This window comes from Thermobia domestica, chromosome 1 (genome assembly GCF_964235325.1).
Source record: "Thermobia domestica chromosome 1, izTheDome1.hap1.1, whole genome shotgun sequence".
Taxonomy (NCBI): Eukaryota; Metazoa; Arthropoda; class Insecta; order Zygentoma; family Lepismatidae; genus Thermobia; species Thermobia domestica.
Genome location: NC_137454.1, coordinates 165,710,946 through 165,731,259, shown reverse-complemented (window position 1 = coordinate 165,731,259; position 20,314 = coordinate 165,710,946). Strand labels below are relative to the sequence as shown.

Here is a 20,314-nt window from a genome sequence, read left to right as displayed (position 1 = left end):
TTCAATGTGTCATCTGTGTAGCTGCAATGCAGAATTATAAATTTCTTCTTTGTAAATCGTTTGAAATGTATTGAAGAAAACACCATCCAACGTTAACACATTGATAATAAGATAAATTCGATAAAGATTTATTTTTGTATTTGTTCCCTAGATGGCAAAAACAATTTGGTACGTAAATGTTGAAATTCTTTTCAGAATACAGAAGTATATCAAAACATTAAATAAATAAATATATACAATGCACCAATGTAATACATTTAGTATTTTAGGATTTAGGATTTAGATTTCTGGGCTTTCGGCATCTAAGGCCATTTATCCTTTCAAGTTTTTGAGGGATGACGTCCCTCGGCGAGCACACTATCCGGGGAAAGGGAAGGAACAAAGGATGGGGGAAGGAAGGAAGCGGTCTGGGACCTATAAGTTAGATATCACCCCGGCATTTGCCTGATGTGAATGAGGAAAACCCAGGAAAACCTCATTCAGGGTGGCTGGCATGAAAAAGCTTTTTATACTTTTTCGATTAAGTTACCCCACCGGGAATCGAATCCCGGACCGCTCGCACCGAAGACCTTTAGTATTTTGTATAGCTAAGTTAGCCACAGTTTAACTGCAAACAAAAACATATTCTATTATTTGTGAATTGACTTCAGATAAAAACTGTTTCAACGAACCCTCAGAGACTTACTCGTATGTTTATATTTCAGAATAGTTCGAGTGAACATACGGTAGGACTCTTTTCGTAAACAATTAATTGTGAGATATTAAAATGTCATTGCCACTGACAAACCCGCCTGCAAAGCAACGGAAATATGTGGATCTACCCACATCTATGCATCATATGTCAGTCGGCATCTGCAAAAGGTATAGTGAAAACCCCACTGCCTTCTTCTTTTGAAAAGCTGCAGACTTCAGCTCAGAGAAGAGGGAACATGGAACTTTACAAAAGATTGAAAGATGTTCTAACGGGCGATTGCTTATCTGTGTGGCATCATACATGCTATTCAAGCTACACCAGTGAGCAGAATGTATCACACGCTTTAAGGAACAATAAATATGCACAAGTAACTGCATTAGAAAAACACGAACCCAGTGTCGCTCATCCACCATCATCCATGGCTACTAGGCAGTCATTAGAAGCGAAAACCGACATGAAACTGTGCATATTTTGCCAAAAAATAACGATGAAAAAGTGCCGTGATTTGTACAGGATCTCTGAAAAGAATATGGCCACAAAGTTGTTTCAGACCTGTCAACGTGAACAGGATGAAGTGTTTACTCGTCTTTCTATGTGCAATGACTTCACAGATATCTTTGCTGCTGATGTTATGTATAGTAGTAGGCCCCGACGTATGTCCAGCCGAGTCAGCAAAAATTTTAGTGATGTCATAGGTCAAAGGTCAATGACCTTGGCCCGGGGTCAATGACCTAGGGGTACCTAGGACCACCCCCTCTAAATTTTGGCAGGGGTACCTTGGCCCACCCCCTAAACTTTGGCAGGGGTACATAGGACCACCCCCCTTAAATTTTGGAAATTGCCAAATCTAAAAATTTGGTGTGGTATCCTAGGACCATAGTATGTACCTCTATCAGTATTGGGTGTCTATGTCGTTCCCTTTCATGGGTAAAAAATTGCCAAAAATTCAAATTTCGGGGGTTTTTGACCTAATTTATCCCCTTTGATGAGGTCCTATTATCTTATATGGTTATATGGTCATGTGTAGGGGTTAATTACCTTTCATAACATATGGGTATATTAATGCACCCCTTGAAAAATTTGGGAGGGATACCTTGGCCCACCCCTTTAATTTTGGAAATTGACCAATTTAAACATTGGGTATTATAGTACAGGACATTAATATGTATCATGATAAATTTGGGCGGTCCACCTCGTTTCCTTCTAGGGGTACAAAATTGCCAAAATATAAATGTAAGCAATACGTTATACCACGTGTTTGGTTTTTGGCCCAATTTATCCCCCTTTGATGAGGTGTTATTATCCTATATAGTTATATGGTCATGTATACGGGTCTATTCCCTATCATAAGACATAGGTACATTTGTGCACTCCTTTAAAAATTTCGGAGGGGTACTTTGGCCCACCCCTTAAATTTTAGAAATTGCTCATTTTATATATTTGGTATTATAGTACTGGACCCTAACATGTATTATTATGATAAATTTGAGTGGTTCACCTCGTTCCCTTTTAGGGGTACGAAATTGCCAAATTTTAGTACAACCACGTGTTTGGTTTTGACCTAAGTTATCCCCTTGGATGAGGTCCTATTACCTTATATGGTTATATGGTTATGTATAGGGTCCATTTTCTATCATAAGACATAGGTACATTGATGCACCCCGGGAGGGTACCATAGCCAATCCCTTAAATTTTGGAAATTTTTCAATTTAAGCATTCGCTATCATAGTACATGACCTCAATATGTATCATGATAAATTTGGGTGGTCCACCTTGTTCCCTTTCATGAATAAAAAAAAATGCCAAAATATAAACATAAGCAATATGTTGTATCACGTGTTTGGTTTTTGGCCCAATTTAACCCGTTTGATGCGGTCTTATTACCGTATATGTTTATATGGTCATGTATATAGGTTCATTTCATACCATAAGACATGAGTACATTGATGCACCCTTTAAAATTTGGGAGGGGTATCTTGACTCATCCACTCAGTTTTAGAAATTGTTTAATATAAGCATTTGGTATCTTCGTACAGGTCTTCAATATGTACCACTATAAATTTGGATGGTCCACATCGTTCCCTTTCATGGGTAAAGAACTACTAAAAATCAAATTTCGGAGGTTATTGACTCCTATTTAATACGTTATATGGTTTATTACCTCTATATGTTTATGTTCTCTTTTAAATTTGGGAATTATAAAATGACATAATTTGGTATACGTTTTCTAGGACCCATTGGTGTTCCTCTTATGGCCAAATATTCAAAATTTAAAGGTTATTAACCGGCTTTATTATTAAATGAGTACAGGATTTATTACTTTTTCATAAGACACAGGTGTATTTGTGTACCAATCTTAAATTTTGGGAGGGGTACATTTCTTATTGTCATATCAATAATTGGTAATTGTTCTTTGGGTAAATCATTGTGAAATATTAGTATGATCACGTGATCAGTTATTGACCTATGATGGGATTAGGAGTCCAGGACATTGGTACATTTAAACTTTGTAGGATAATTTGAGAATGCGTCATTGGTATTGATTATTACAGCCAAATATAAACGTAAGCAATACGATGTACCACGTGATTGACCTTGATGAGGTAGTGTACAGGGATACATAGCTAACCTTATTGAATCTTATGACTCATAGTCTTAAGGGAATACATGCTACAACACTGGCAAAAGTTATTGTTGATGCAATTTGATTGGTTGATCACTATCTTTCGTGCAATCTGATTGGCTGATCACTATCTTTCGTGCAATCTGATTGGTTGATGATTTTCAAATCTTTGCTGCATTCAGTTTTAAGTTTTGTTTAACATTTAAAAATCTTGGTTTCGTTCAACATTTTGCACTCACTGATAAATATGATCAAAACCGTTTATTTGTTAATCGAATAGTTAAAAACCGGATAAAGTTTGACGGTTAACCGTGAAACGTAAAATTTTTTAGTTTTTAAATTTTTTGTTTGAAAGTTTTTGTTTGAAAACTCTTGTTTCAAATTTGTGTTTGAATTTTTTTGTTTCAGAATTTTGTTTGAAATTTATGTTACAAAATTTTGTTTCAAAATTTTTTGTTTGAAATCTTTTGTTTTGAAATTTTTGTTTCAAAATTTTCTTTGAAATTTTTTCGTTTAAAAATTTTTTCGTTTCAAAAATTTTGTTTTAAAGTTGGTTTGACATTTTTAAAAGTTTGTGCACTCATTAGTAAAGAACCGGAACTGTTTAGAACAAAAACCTCTGGCAACTTTTTGGTGCAATAGTACACATCAGAACATGATAATGCAACGTCATCAGTTTTGCATCATATATAAGTATCGTTCGAGTTAGTATTCATGATAACATCATCATGGCTACTTGTCTGCAGTTTTTAAACACACGTGATGTGATGAAATCATTTACCAAGATTACTGATTTACAACAGAATGTACCTTATAGAATCTTAGCTAGCCAAATGATCCCTACAAAGTTTGGATTAAGAATCGTAGTGAAGCTTGAAAATGATAAGAATATAATTTTACCAGCAAGATATTTACCCATGGAAGCATCAAAACAAGAAGAAGTGCTGCGTTTCTTAAATACTGGATCTGTATCTTTGTTATAAAAGACACTTGGGTCGAAGTCATCAATTTGAATTTGGTACACAGCCGGATTCGTCAGCAATTGTGATGAAATCATGAATTCAAACGTCAGCACATTCCTTTGACGTCAGATATAGTTGTATGAATTTGGTTGGTCAGCATGACGTCAGCAACTGTGATGAAATCATGAATTCAAACGTCAGCACATTCCTTTCCTATGACGTCAGTAATAACTATGAAATGAGCAAATACAGTGTCATCCCACGAAATCATTTGAGCAAGTTTGTTTCAGCAGGAAAGATGTGTACTTCTAACGATAAAGAGTTCATCTTCGCAAGCTATTATCCAATAAATATATTTCAAACAAAACATGTGATGATTGGTATCAGTGCTAGAACATTTGAACCAGTGATTCGATTGGGCAAAGCAGAACAATTTGGTGTACAACTGACATGTGAAGAATGGCAAATATTATGTTCACGAATCGACCAAATGAACGATTATTTTCATGATGAGCTAAATGTGACCATAGTCAAATCATTAGGCTCAAATCATGAAGTGGTGATGTGTACAGTCCTCGAAGAGAAGATGGTGCTGTTACGTAAAAAGAGTACATTGCATGTCCCTCGCAACATGGTGTATCTAACGCAAACGGAATGAAACAAATTCATCAGCGTATTTCAGTGTGTGAAACATGCAGTGGAAGTGTGCAACAAAACAAGTATATTCCTGAAAAAGTACAATTTTGAAAAATGTGTTATGCATATTGTACAACATGTATCTAGATATTGTGATGGTTGTCAACATCGTTCTTGGGTGCATACCTGTATTGATAAACAGTTTATTTGTGATCAAATGGACATTGAGTTTCCACCAATTGATATTGCAATAGACCTTAAAAGACTTCAATTGGAATTAAAATTATATGCTAAAGACAAACTAGTGCAAGAAGTTCAAAATACAGTGTATCGACAATGTCCAGATCATATATCTGGTATGGATGTATATGGAGTGTAATAAAATGATCCATTTCAATGAATTGTCTTTCTTCATTTCAAGTACAACCCCATGTTCTGACGCGTACTATTGCACCACAATGTTGCCAGAGGTTTTAGTTCCAAACAGTTCCGGTTCTTTACTAATGAGTGCACAAACTTTTAAAAATGTCAAACCAAACTTTGAAACAAAACTTTCGAAACAAAAAAAATTAAACAAAAAAATTTGGAAACGAAAAACTTCAAAACAAAAATTTCGAACAAAAATTTTTAAACAAAAAATTTTCAAACAAAATTTTGCAACAAAAAAATTTCAAACAAAATTTTGTAACAAATTTCAAACAAAATTCTGAAACAAAAAAATTCAAACACAAATTTGAAACAAGAGTTTTCAAACAAAAACTTTCAAACAAAAAATTTAAAAACTAAAAAATTTTACGTTTCACGGTTAACCGTCAAACTTTATCCGGTTTTTAACTATTCGATTAACAAATAAACGGTTTTGATCATATTTATCAGTGAGTGCAAAATGTTGAACGAAACCAAGATTTTTAAATGTTAAACAAAACTTAAAACTGAATGCAGCAAAGATTTGAAAATCATCAACCAATCAGATTGCACGAAAGATAGTGATCAGCCAATCAGATTGCACGAAAGATAGTGATCAACCAATCAAATTGCATCAACAATAACTTTTGCCAGTGTTGTAGCATGTATTCCCTTAAGACTATGAGTCATAAGATTCAATAAGGTTAGCTATGTATCCCTGTACACTACCTCATCAAGGTCAATCACGTGGTACATCGTATTGCTTACGTTTATATTTGGCTGTAATAATCAATACCAATGACGCATTCTCAAATTATCCTACAAAGTTTAAATGTACCAATGTCCTGGACTCCTAATCCCATCATAGGTCAATAACTGATCACGTGATCATACTAATATTTCACAATGATTTACCCAAAGAACAATTACCAATTATTGATATGACAATAAGAAATGTACCCCTCCCAAAATTTAAGATTGGTACACAAATACACCTGTGTCTTATGAAAAAGTAATAAATCCTGTACTCATTTAATAATAAAGCCGGTTAATAACCTTTAAATTTTGAATATTTGGCCATAAGAGGAACACCAATGGGTCCTAGAAAACGTATACCAAATTATGTCATTTTATAATTCCCAAATTTAAAAGAGAACATAAACATATAGAGGTAATAAACCATATAACGTATTAAATAGGAGTCAATAACCTCCGAAATTTGATTTTTAGTAGTTCTTTACCCATGAAAGGGAACGATGTGGACCATCCAAATTTATAGTGGTACATATTGAAGACCTGTACGAAGATACCAAATGCTTATATTAAACAATTTCTAAAACTGAGTGGATGAGTCAAGATACCCCTCCCAAATTTTAAAGGGTGCATCAATGTACTCATGTCTTATGGTATGAAATGAACCTATATACATGACCATATAAACATATACGGTAATAAGACCGCATCAAACGGGTTAAATTGGGCCAAAAACCAAACACGTGATACAACATATTGCTTATGTTTATATTTTGGCATTTTTTTTTATTCATGAAAGGGAACAAGGTGGACCACCCAAATTTATCATGATACATATTGAGGTCATGTACTATGATAGCGAATGCTTAAATTGAAAAATTTCCAAAATTTAAGGGATTGGCTATGGTACCCTCCCGGGGTGCATCAATGTACCTATGTCTTATGATAGAAAATGGACCCTATACATAACCATATAACCATATAAGGTAATAGGACCTCATCCAAGGGGATAACTTAGGTCAAAACCAAACACGTGGTTGTACTAAAATTTGGCAATTTCGTACCCCTAAAAGGGAACGAGGTGAACCACTCAAATTTATCATAATAATACATGTTAGGGTCCAGTACTATAATACCAAATATATAAAATGAGCAATTTCTAAAATTTAAGGGGTGGGCCAAAGTACCCCTCCGAAATTTTTAAAGGAGTGCACAAATGTACCTATGTCTTATGATAGGGAATAGACCCGTATACATGACCATATAACTATATAGGATAATAACACCTCATCAAAGGGGGATAAATTGGGCCAAAAACCAAACACGTGGTATAACGTATTGCTTACATTTATATTTTGGCAATTTTGTACCCCTAGAAGGAAACGAGGTGGACCGCCCAAATTTATCATGATACATATTAATGTCCTGTACTATAATACCCAATGTTTAAATTGGTCAATTTCCAAAATTAAAGGGGTGGGCCAAGGTATCCCTCCCAAATTTTTCAAGGGGTGCATTAATATACCCATATGTTATGAAAGGTAATTAACCCCTACACATGACCATATAACCATATAAGATAATAGGACCTCATCAAAGGGGATAAATTAGGTCAAAAACCCCCGAAATTTGAATTTTTGGCAATTTTTTACCCATGAAAGGGAACGACATAGACACCCAATACTGATAGAGGTACATACTATGGTCCTAGGATACCACACCAAATTTTTAGATTTGGCAATTTCCAAAATTTAAGGGGGGTGGTCCTATGTACCCCTGCCAAAGTTTAGGGGGTGGGCCAAGGTACCCCTGCCAAAATTTAGAGGGGGTGGTCCTAGGTACCCCTAGGTCATTGACCCCGGGCCAAGGTCATTGACCTTTGACCTATGACATCACTAAAATTTTTGCTGACTCGGCTGGACATACGTCGGGGCCTACTACTTGTATCGTGATGCCTATCGTCGAGAGTATTTTAATAACAAAGGAACTTCTGATACAAAAGAAAAAAATGACAGCCTTAGAGAAAGCTTTCGATAAACTTTTGGAATAAATTGATAGTAGGCTGAAAACAAATGCTTTTGAAGTTTCTTTTCTGTCTTGTCGGTTAAAGGAACTCGGCGTCTCTTACTGATAACAGCAATATTCGAATTGATAACAAAATTTAAAAAAAAAAAAAACTGTTGGTGGACCATTACGGAGAGCAAATTCTTTTTTCTCACCCAAAGGAAAAATCAAAATCGTCTCTTGTTTTTCGTTTAGACATTCCAATCGCTGATGCGTTAGAACTCCTGCGGAAAATGCCAGAAAAAGATGTGATCAAAGAAGCAGCACATAAGCTTCGAGCGGAGTTAACTGATGTGGAATATCAGTGCAATGGGAAAATCTTAGACACTTGACTGGAAGAGGATCTACAATGTACGATACCATCTACGTGGAACCGTTTTCTTGGAGAAATTTTACCTACATCGCATCATTCCACAAAAGAAATTGCAGCATCAGTGAAACGTAAACTGAAATCTGTGCTTTTTGACATTTTCCATATCACAAGAAATGGTGCTAAGACCCCGAAACACGTTATGCTTGTATCATTACACTAGATCAAAACATCTCATCACTTTGCTCAATCGGCTCGGGCACTGCATAAGTTACACTGAATTCGAAAAGTTTGATCTGTTGATGGCAAAATCCGTTCTGCACTCTGGAAAGAGCGGGCAAGTACCGTTGCCTGAAAACATCATACGTGCACTTTTGTTCATGGTGCTATTGATAATGATGACTTTCAGGAAGAAACTATAGATGGAAAGGGAACCACATACACCACAGATATGGTCCTATATCAACCTAAGCATCCTTCATCGTCGCCATCTCGGACATCGTCAAGCATAGGAAGCAGCGAGAGTGTTGACTCTTTTGACATATCTGCCGTTACCATTACTACCGACATTCTGCCATGCCAAATAATAAAGAAAGCAAATGTGAAGCAAGCTGAGTCTTCCCTTCAGCAAAAGTACAAAGATGAACTTTCTGCACCGGATTACGACCATTCCCTCGACTTCATTTGGTTTTTGTGCCGACTTTAGATAAATGGCGATGGTTTTGAGTATATGCTACCCAAATCATTGGTACCTAGCTGGACTCCATTTAATCAAGTCCTATCCAAGCAAAACATTCCGATTTCGAACATTGCCTTCTGTCCTATGCTCCCTGAGCCCCCTACGTCCCATGATGTCGTTTATATGGCCATGATTAATATTTTGGATATAACCAGGCAAAGCCAACAACATTACACTGTTCTATGGATATGCAAGTGTATGCCATCGCTAAAACAATACAGCTTCAGAACTCTGCTTTTGAAACCACGATCTTAAGAATAGGAGACTTTCATCTTGCGAAAGTGTGGTTGAGGGTACTTGGCCAATATTTGGAAGGAAGTGGAGTCGAGGATATATTCATTGAGGGAGAAATATACGGACAAGTAGCTATGTCCTCCATTTTTAATGGTAACCAATATAACAGAGGAATAAGATCGCATAAGCTATTGTATGAAGCCATTAGAAGACTTCAAATGAAGCCTTTCTTCACTGACGTGCTGGCTCAAGGAAATGATCAAGATAAAGCAGTCATTAAAAACAGCCTCCAATTAATTACAACCTTACAAAAGTATGTAAGAGCAAGCATCAGAGGATGCACGAGGTTCTATCTCCCACCATTAAACATATCCACGATTTGTTTAACAACTACATTGAAGAAGTATCCGCTCAAAGCAATACGTACAAATATTGGAAAGAGTACTGTGATATGGCAGAGATTCTGTTTGACTGCGTCAGGGCAGAGAGAGATGGAATTTGGTCCCTTCACTTAAAAACTGTGGCTCATATGGTACCACCACACAAACTATGCGAAATGGACAAGCATCTACCTAGAGGACATGAAAAGATTGCCAATCGAAATTCAACGTGAATTTGAATGTGCAAATTTTTCAATTAAACGAGCCCCTGGTCGGTTTAATTCAGTTGCATCTGATCATGCCTTAGAACAGACGCTCATTCGCTCTACTAAGGTCGAAGAGGGACTGATAGGCATATCAGCACGCTCATCAAGTCGTAATAAGCGGCAACTTTTGTATCATAAGAAGAGCGCCATGAACTGCGCCCTTTTACAGTACTGTGAAATAACGGCTGATTCGAGTGGTGATGTAAATGAATATAATCATACTGAATGGTCCGAGAAACGTCAACTGCGGGATAATGAAGATGTTTTAAAGATTATGAATTTCATATGTTCCCATGATGACATATTTGAGGAACTACGGCTAGATGTCGAGCTTCACAACATTGTCAGTGGTGTGATTGCAGCGAAAGAGGTCATTGAGTTCTTATTCAATGTTCAGCACTGTGGCAGTGACACATACAAAATGTTCGTAAAGATTTCGTAAAGATAATGTAAAATCTTCATAAATAAGATAATGTAAAAGATTCTTTGATAAAACCAAGCGCGTCCCTGTGCATAATTTTCTCAGTATGCAAAAGAATAAAGCTAAAAATACGGACATGAAATGTGATGATACGAGGACAATACATTCAATACTATCCATCGCTACTGCTCGGCAATATGACCTGAGAACTCTCCTAAAATACTAGGAATGCAATGGATGTACCCGATTGCAATGAAATGAGCTGAGCGAGCTTAAACTACGTAATCATTCCTGGCCATTATGCAATAATAAATGTCATTTTTAATTGTTGACAAAAAAATCGCGTGAAAACTTTTTCCCCATGTTAAGTCTATGCAAGCGTTTTTCGGTCATTATTCCTCGATGGTACATCGGATTTTTGATTTCGACCTATGTTGTCACTCAGCACGACATACTCTATCAGCGTGCTAAGTTTGGTTGAGATCGGCCAAACGGTCTAGGAGTAAGCGTTTTTCGGTGATTATTCCTCGATGGTACATCGGATTTTTGATTTCGACCTATGTTCTCACTCAGCACAACATACTCTATCAGCGTGCTAAGTTTGGTTGAGATCGGCCAAACGGTCTAGGAGGAAGCGTTTTTCGGTGATTATTCCTCGATGGTACATCGGATTTTTGATTTCGACCTATGTTGTCACTCAGCACGACATACTCTATCAGCGTGCTAAGTTTGGTTGAGATCGGCCAAACGGTCTAGGAGGAGTTCGCGGACAACCAAACGGCTAACCCGAGTATAAGAGCTTCGCTTCGCTCAACTCAATGAATTGCTGTCGTATGAATGTGCTTTGTGAATGCGCATCGGCTTTGTGCAATGCCGACCAGTCCTTGAAGAAGACAAACAAAGCTCTTTTAATGCATACAGTTGAAGATGTCACAAGTTGTCAGTTCAGTATCGACATATTTCTTCAACAGACAGGCAGTACGGAAACCTGTCATATATTTGATGGAATGGCGCTAATCCAAAGTGTGTCGTGTGTGTCGAAGTTTCTGACATCTCCATTCAAGAACAGTAATGTTACTCGCATAGATGTCGTGTTTGATCGTTATGACCCAAATTATCCAAAAATGATTGAAACCGAAAAAAGGGCTTAAGGAGTTGAACCAATACAGGTCGTCATAAAGAGCGCTGCTACAAATTTTCCCGAACAGTGGGGACGCTTTCTAGCCAGCAGCACTAATAAACGGTCTCTATCCTCAGTGAATACTGGTTGCAGCACATATCTTTGAAAGAAAACACAACATTTGTACTAGGCGGACACGCGGATCTTTCTTCATTCACTGCTGTGCAAAACACGGCACACCAAGCTGTCGTTGTCCACAGTCCAGATACAGATGTATTGGTTATAGGCATTCACGCGTGGCGTGAATCAAAACAACCAGGTTGTTTATCGTTGTGGATGAAAACTGGCTCTGGAAGAAATAAACACAAGGTGACCAGAACTTTTACTTTTAAGAACGGGACGCATACGAATCGGCGACGGGGAAGGGGGGGGACTTCCACATTACATTTGGGGACTCAGCAGTGTTTTCAATTTATAAAATACACAAGTAAGAATGATAACACAGCGTTTCTAGCTTAAGTACTACCCAAAAATACTTTTAACTACTTCAGCACTCAGAATTACCACTCGATTCCCATTTGAACCACAGAACACTCAATTCTCATTTGAATATTCAGAAGTTCTAGGCACGGCTGAACCTTCCCAATGAGTGTTAGTACGGAAGAGTGTAGAATTAACATTGACCATTTATATTTTGAATAATAATTACGGGACACCTAGGTCATGTTTGCTTAAAAACGGAACATTTAGGCGTCCCGTTTGAGAATCAGAAAAAAACGGGACCACGGTTGAAAATAAGGGACTGTCCCGGCTAAAACGGGACGTCTGCTCACCTTGAATAAACACCTTTTAGCACTTCACACAGCAGCCGAATGCCTCGGAAGCAATATCAGTAGTATACTTCCAGCTCTTCACTCCTTCACTGGTTGTGATATTACTAGCAAGGTTGCCATAAAACAGACTGCTTTGAAAGCTGCAGCACTCGTTGATATGCAACACCCTATGTCGATTCTGTGTAAAGCAACTAAATCCAATCAGGACGAAACCAACCGTCTGGAAGCTGTATACCTTCAACTTGTGAAGAAAAAAGGGATCAGCACTGATGAATGTCGGCATGAGGAATTCGTACATAAACCGTCAGTTGCTTGTGAGCTATCGTCACTACCTGCCACTTCTCACTGCTTCATGCTACACGTACTGCGCAGTATTTTTCAGACTCACCACTGGATCAACTGGATTAATCCTTTTCCATAAGTACTAGATCCAACAGCTTATGGGTTTCAAATGGAAGGCAGTGTGCTGCAGGCCCTGTTTATGACACAGCCCCCACGCCCTCCCGATCTCGCAGATCCTTGTAAATGAATTAACTTATGTTAAATCGACGTGTTCGTGCCGATGTAGTAAAGTCAAGTGCTGCCAGTACTGTATATGTAGTACAAAATGCAAAAATTTATTTGTTCCGTGAATTAAAACAATACAAAGCAAAAACTTGGAAGTAAGTTCAAATTATAAGTTGTATACAGATGTATAAAATTGCTACCACCATATGTGCTGAATAGAAGAATAAGGGATCCTTTAAAAAATCTTTGCCTTGTCTCATGTGTTACGTAAAATATTTTTCCTTTTGTTTTACATCTGTCGAGCATACTGAGTTAACTTGAAGGTAATAAGGCAATAAAATATTAGTTTGGGTTTACTATTCTATCGTAATCACTCATGGGCGCACAAAGAATTTTCCAGTGAGAGGGCTCAACCTCCCATATTATATATAATACATTAGAAGAAGGGGATTACAAATTTTCAGTTCAGGAGGATCCTATCAAAAAAACAAAATATCGTAGTATATAAAAATATATTACACCTCCGTGAGCCCGGGGTGACCCGAGCGCCCCCCGCCTCCCATTAGGGCGCCCATGTAATAAATCATTATGTGAGCTCCTCCCTGGTTAATTCAGCATTATCTGAGTTGTTTTTTTTTTTTTAAATATAATTCATTTGTATCTGCAGGAAACGCTAAACTATATGACCGAACGGCGGCCATATTGGAAGATCACAAATCAAAAGAGATCAGCTCCGGTAACTTTTTTCCCCACACATCCTCCCTCGGGTCCTGTACTATGAGGCGAGTTCATCGTCTGAGTTTACATCTGCGAGAACACGGTAGTTTGTTTCTCCTGGATGACAATGCTTGTCCTCACTTAGCTGTAATTGTGACACAGTCCTTAGCGAATTGGTTTCCATCGTCTTTATTCCCCACATTAGTTTCCCGCAGACGTCTTCCTATTTCCCAGACTCAAACTGCACTAAAAGGACAGAATTTCACGACTGTTCACGATATTCAGACATCTGTGATGGTACAACTTAACTGTATCCCATGGCAAGACTTCAAAACCGGTTTTAGAAACCTCGTAAAACGAGCAAATCTATGCACTAAGAGAAATGGAGATTACTTTGAATAATTCTCGGCATTGTTTGCTCCAGTATGAGTAAATTTAACTTTTCACATTACAGCATTAGTACTGAAACTTTATTGTCAAACTTTATAATACAGTATATTTTTAAAGTCCTCCAGATTTGAAAGCGGTATGAACTTCCAACATCAGCATGAAATACATTGTAGAGTGGATATTGTAAATAGGAGGCGCATCCAGAAAGTAAGTTTCCCACGCGTCACATAGCTAGGAAGTCGTATGTTGCGCGAAGCGGCTGTCTGCACATGAGAAAGTAAAGTCCTAGCATGCTGTAAGCGCCAGCGGAACTTCCCTAATGCTATCAGTAGCGCCGTAGCAGTGGTTGAAGATGGACGTTCCTATTCCAGCTCCCGCCGCGTGTGAAGTGTGGCAGTAATAAAGTTTTTGAATGCGCCGATTAAAATCCACCATCAGCTGTGTCAGGTCTATGGCCCAAACGTCATTAGCAAGCAGATGGTGCGTTGCTGGTATAGACAATTTGCAACAGGACACCAAAATGTGCATAAGTCCTGTTAGCAACCCATGTTCCATCCGCTGTGATGATCCGGTCCAGGAACTCTTCTCCCTCATCGTTGTATCGTTGCAAAAATATCAATGCTGAATCCATGCGCCTTACTTTGTGTCCTGGAGTCAGTTGCTTTGGCACCCACCTGGCACACAACTTCTTGAACGACTTGCGCTCAGTGATAATAGTGTGCAATAAGGAGAGGGAAATTGCGGGAACTGACCGCTGAGTTCCGTTATTGTGAAGCGATGATTCTGCAAGATGTGTTCCCGAACAAAGTCCACAAGGTTGTCTGTGATGCCGGTTGGCCTCCCACTGCACTGTTCATCATACACATATTGGCATCCTACTGCAAATTGTCTACACCAGTAATGCACCATCTGCTTGCTCATGACATTAGGCCCATAGACCTGGCAAAACTGACAATGAATTTCAATCGGCGCTATGCCCTGTGCCGGCGCCATTCAAAAACTTTATCACTGCTCGCACTTCACACGCGGCGGGAACTGGAATAGGAACGTCCATATTCAACTATTGCCACGACGCTACTGAGAGCATTAGGGCAAATTCCTCTGGCCACATGCGCCATGCTAGGACCTTACTCTCCTACGTGCACGCAGCCACTTTGCGCAACATAATTTCCTCGCTATGGTACTCGTGGAAAAGATACTTTCTGGATGCGACTCATACAATTTTGGAATATGTAACATTTTGACGTGACTTTCTCATGAAGAACAACTTGTCAGTTGATTACAGTATAAGGTAGCGCCCATTCAGGAGAAGGTGCAATGTGTTTTCTGGTTTGGTGAGTTCAAGTCACGTGTTCCAAAGTGCAATCGGTTCCAAAATGATTACAAAAAGAAAACCCCAGATGACTGAAGCGCTAAAAAGATAGTTTAAGAATTAAAAAAAAAAAAAAAAAAAAACTGGTTCACCACGTAGTGGTAGATCTGCAATCAGTAAGGAAGAAGTTGAATTGGTGAGAGCCATTGTATTGTGTTCCGAAGTCGAAAAATTTGTCAGAAGAAGGGCTACAGAATTAGGAATCATTACCACTGCAAAATGTGTTATCTACTTAAAGCTAAACCAGGCAAAATAAGAATGGTAAGTAAGAAAGCTTAAGTAAATTATGGGTAACTTCGCAAGGTGATGCTTAATCGGATACAGGTGATGCCGCAATGTTAAGTTACTTGTGTCGAGTGAGGTGATCAGACGTAAGTGTGGAATTTGAGATTAGGAGTACCCACGTGAGCTTGAAACACATGAAACGACAGCTCTAAGATTTATGTTGCTCTATTTCTATAGTCTTTAATTGTCCTATTCTTCAATGAATGCATACTCGCAAATCCTGTAGGTATTTCTATTTCGAGATTAAAGTTGTCAAAGTTTACGAAGTTTACTTTCGAGTTGATGAAGTTGAAGAAGTTTACTTTCGAGAAGATAAGGCACCTCTTGAATTCGCTCTTCAGATAAGATATCGTCCTTTAAGAAATGGAATTGAAGAGAGTCGGATTGGTTGCAGGGAACTTATTTCTTGGTCAGTATTATCTCAGGATTGACGCCTTGAGACATTCAATTGTGGACACTTGTTAAAGCAGGAAAACCCTTTAAATATGTATGATTTGAAAGAGAAAATTCATATAGTTAATCTATGATGGTTTCAAACACGGCGGGTCTTGTAAAACACCTTGAATTAGTACTTAATTTTAAGGAATCAAATCACCTCTTCATCAAATGTTATTTTATGCTCACTTACATATATTTTTGAATAAACTAAAATTAAGCTAACTGTTGGGCTTTATAGCGGGCGCGGTGGCTGAGTGGTCACCTCTGGTGCTTGGGGTCTCTGGTTCGATCCCAGCTCGCGCCGTGTGGACTTTGTGGTGGTCAAACACCGTGCTCGTGGGTTTTCTCGGGGTTCTCCCGTTTCCTCCCACTTTCTTCATTCCACCATTTCATTCATTTATCATCATCACCGTCTCCTTTATCCTGTCTGATATAACGTGGGACGTAAAACTCAAAATTTCATTTCATTCATTTTCGTTTTACGTGTTTTTCATTCTTAGAAATATGCAACTCCGAGGTAATGAAGGACAGAATTTACTATTAACGTGGACTTCAAATTATGACCGGGGCTTGAACCGAGTGCAGCTTGCAGGTATGTTGACTACCATACATACAAGATTAACAATCACAGTAAAAGTCGCTATTCTTCATTACACTACTTCCTCTCAAAGATAGCTTCATTACAGGGCACAATGGCTCGTTGATGGAGCACTCACTTCTGGTGCGAAGGGATTCCGGTTTGATCCTCGGCCACACGAGTTTGTGGTGGGCAGAATCTTGTCCATGGATTTTTTCGAAGTTCTCAGGTTTTCTCCCACATTCTCATTCCATCGATTACTTTCATAATCACTCAGTTTTATTAATCATCCGTGTCCTTTAACCTAAAGAGCATAAATATGGGACGTAAAATTTGAAATGTCATCACTAAACTTTTATTGGATATTAACTATTTAAAAAGACCTACCGTAATATATAAATTCCCTAAAGTAAAATCTTACCTCTCATGGTATTTCTACCTACTAAGATTATATGAACCTATAACTAGTTATAAATTAGTACGATTCAATCAACACACGTTGAATAGAATGATTCATATCCTTCTCTAGAATGTAATAGGTCTGATTGCTAAAAATTCTAAGTATTTCTCTACTGTAACTTACGGTATTTTTAAAAATTCAAATCCTAACCTAATCTAATGTAAAATATTTTTCAAAATGAAAAGTACGAATTTTAAGCTTTCTTGATATGAAACTGTTATTACATATTAACTCAATTTCATTTCAATACAGAGCTTGAAGATTCCAAGTGCTAATTGTATATCCATCGTGTTAGAAATTATCTTTGAAAACTGGTAGATCTTGAACAAAATCTAACTGCATAGTACAAGTATAATTTGAAGGATATAGGCAGTCTCATATTACTTATCATCGTCATCTTCATTACTTTGGTGCAAATAATTATATACAAAGATTGACTTCAAATTTGTGATAATGAGGTTAAAACTCATTGGAAAAATATTACTCGTATTCATCAAACAATTTTGATATTTGCGCTAATACAAAACTCCATTATAAGAAAAAGTACAATAATTAAGATTTCACTTATGTTTTATGTGATTTTAGCAACAAATTAAGCAGATTATTTCAATTGATTGATATTTTAAGTAGTGAAGACACATCGAAAAAGTTAATAAAAAATAGGTCTTAAGTGTTGACAGAATTTGTCTTTGTACTAAATTTAAAGCAGAAAAGGCAAAAAAAGAAAATTGACAAATAGCAGTTGTACAGCAAACATGGCACAATTTCAAGGCACTTACCTTTGTCAACTGAGCTATCTTTTTACACATTTTGTACAAAAGATCAGGTGGAATGTTTGAAGTGGCGAGGCCGTGTTTTTTGCCGGCAAAATTATCATCTCCAGATGCTGCGTGTTTTGTTGCCATTCTTGCTCGCTGATTGCTTGATTAATTTCTCTAACAGCGTAACACACATATAAAAACTAAAACGTCAAACCAAATTAGCAGGCCGTTCTTCATCATTCCCATTTTGAACGCTTGTTGTGTTTAACGCTACTTAAATTGTTCGCTCATTTTCCAACCACTTCAGCCACTATGTCACCAATCCACCGACTACACATCTTTCACATGTTGGATCTAAAAACAGTTAAGAAACGAAAAAGCATCAAGGGCGGTTGCACAGCGCGTGCGCCAAGGAACAAGTCAAGTGGCTGTTTAGCTAGCAAAAAATAGGCCTACTTGGATCTGGCTCGTCTTTAGGGTGTCGTATTCAAAACTCGGAAATGAGGACAGCACAGATAAATGCGCATTGACTTAATAAGACACTCGTCAAAACTAAATTATTATTACCTCTGAGAGTGAAATATTATACACGCTGATGCAGTGGTCAAAAATTATTAGTTGAATATCTACTTCAATATCAGGTGCAGAGCTTATTTCTGAAATTATAAGTTATTTAAACATCTCAATACCACTAGTAGACCTAGTAAGAAGTAATGATGATGTATCCTCTTCTTTCTCACTAATTTGTACCTTCCAATCCTCAAAACAAAACAAACACAACGCTATTTAAAATCGCAAAATTTTAACGAAGTATTTTCTGAATATATATTCATATCCATCCATCCATCTATCCATCTCTCTCTCTCTCTCTCTCTCTCTCTCTCTCTCTCTCTCTCTCTCTATATATATATATATATATATATATATATATATATATATATATATATAAAATATATATGGGGCGGATCCAAGATATGATCAAAGGAGGGGCTAAACCATATTTTGCCGTTTTATCTAGTGCAAAGCAGGATTGAAGTCCATTTTTATCCAGTGTATACCTGAGCATGAAGGGAAAGTAGGGATGCGCACGAGTCGAGTCGAGTCGAGATTTAAGCCTGTCTCGACTCGTCTCGAGAAAATGTTGTCTCGACTCGTGTCTCGAATCGACGGTGTCTGTCTCGACTCGACTCGAATTCGAGTCGAGACAAAATATACGAGTTAAAATATACTCACACATGAGCCAGAACATTATGACTACGTACCTAATTGTCAGTATGTCTACCTTTGGCACGGATAACAACGGTGAATGCTCTTGGCATGGACGCAATGATCCTTTGTAAGTCGCTGGAGAGAGTTGGCACCACATATGCACACATAGGTCACCTAATTCCTGTAAATTTCGGGGAGGAAGGCGATGCGCTCTGACGTCACGTTCAATCATATCCCAATATGTTCGATTGGGTTCAAATCCGGCGAGTTGGGGGGCCAACACATTACTTGAAACTTGCCCCTGTGTTCCTCGAACCACTCCATCACACTCCTGGCCTTGTGACATGGTGCATTATCTTGTCGAAAAATGCCACTACCGTTGGGAAACATGGTCGTCATGAAGGAGTGTACGTAGTCTGCAAGCAGTGTGCGATACGCCTCGGCCGTCATGGTGCTTTACTCGAGCTCCACTAGACACATGGATGCATAAGCGTAACCTTGGCCCATATGGTCGGGGGGCAAAACATTCGTGCACACACACACACACACACACACATATTATATATATATATATATATATATATATATATATATATATATATATATATATATATATATATATATATATATATATAAGGGCGGATCCAAGGGGCGCTAAGGGGCTATAGCCCCCCCCTTGACGCTCAGGTTTACACTGGATAAAATGGGCTTCAATTCTGATTTATACTGGATAAAACGGCAAATTATGGCTTAGCCCCTCCCTTGGTCATATCCTGGATTCGCCACTGTATATATATATATATATATATATATATATATATATATATATATATATATATATATATATATATATATATATATAATTCTCAACCTTTGTCGACCCACTGCTGGATGAAGGTCTCTCCAATTCTTTTTCACATGTATCTATATTCGGCAGTTCGTTTTCATGTTACTCCACACTGCTTCCTAATTTCGTCACACCGTATTGTATTACAACGTCTTCTAGTTCGTTTTCGTTCCCTTAGGATCCAGTCAAGGATTGCTTTTGTCCATCTATCGTCAGTTCTTCTTGCAATATGACCAGCTCCCTGACACTTGAGTCCTTTTATTTTCGCAATGATATCGGTCAGTCTTGTCATCTTCCTGATCCATGAAAAA

At 37.8% G+C, this 20,314-nt stretch overlaps 1 protein-coding gene across 3 annotated transcripts in view; it reads right to left on the bottom strand.

Moving 5' to 3' along the window:
* Nucleotides 1-18,312, bottom strand: part of LOC145690704 (uncharacterized) — a 430,408-nt gene extending 412,096 nt beyond the window's left edge. The window contains exon 1 of one of the 3 annotated variants that reach the window (XM_081765884.1): nucleotides 17,966-18,312. In XM_081765884.1, the coding sequence (XP_081622010.1) occupies nucleotides 17,966-18,091 (126 nt within the window). In that variant the 5' untranslated portion in view covers nucleotides 18,092-18,312. The remainder of the gene's footprint in view (nucleotides 1-17,965) is intronic. The other 2 variants (XM_081765876.1, XM_081765867.1) reach the window with 2 other exon arrangements.
* Nucleotides 18,313-20,314: the final 2,002 nt, after the last annotated feature.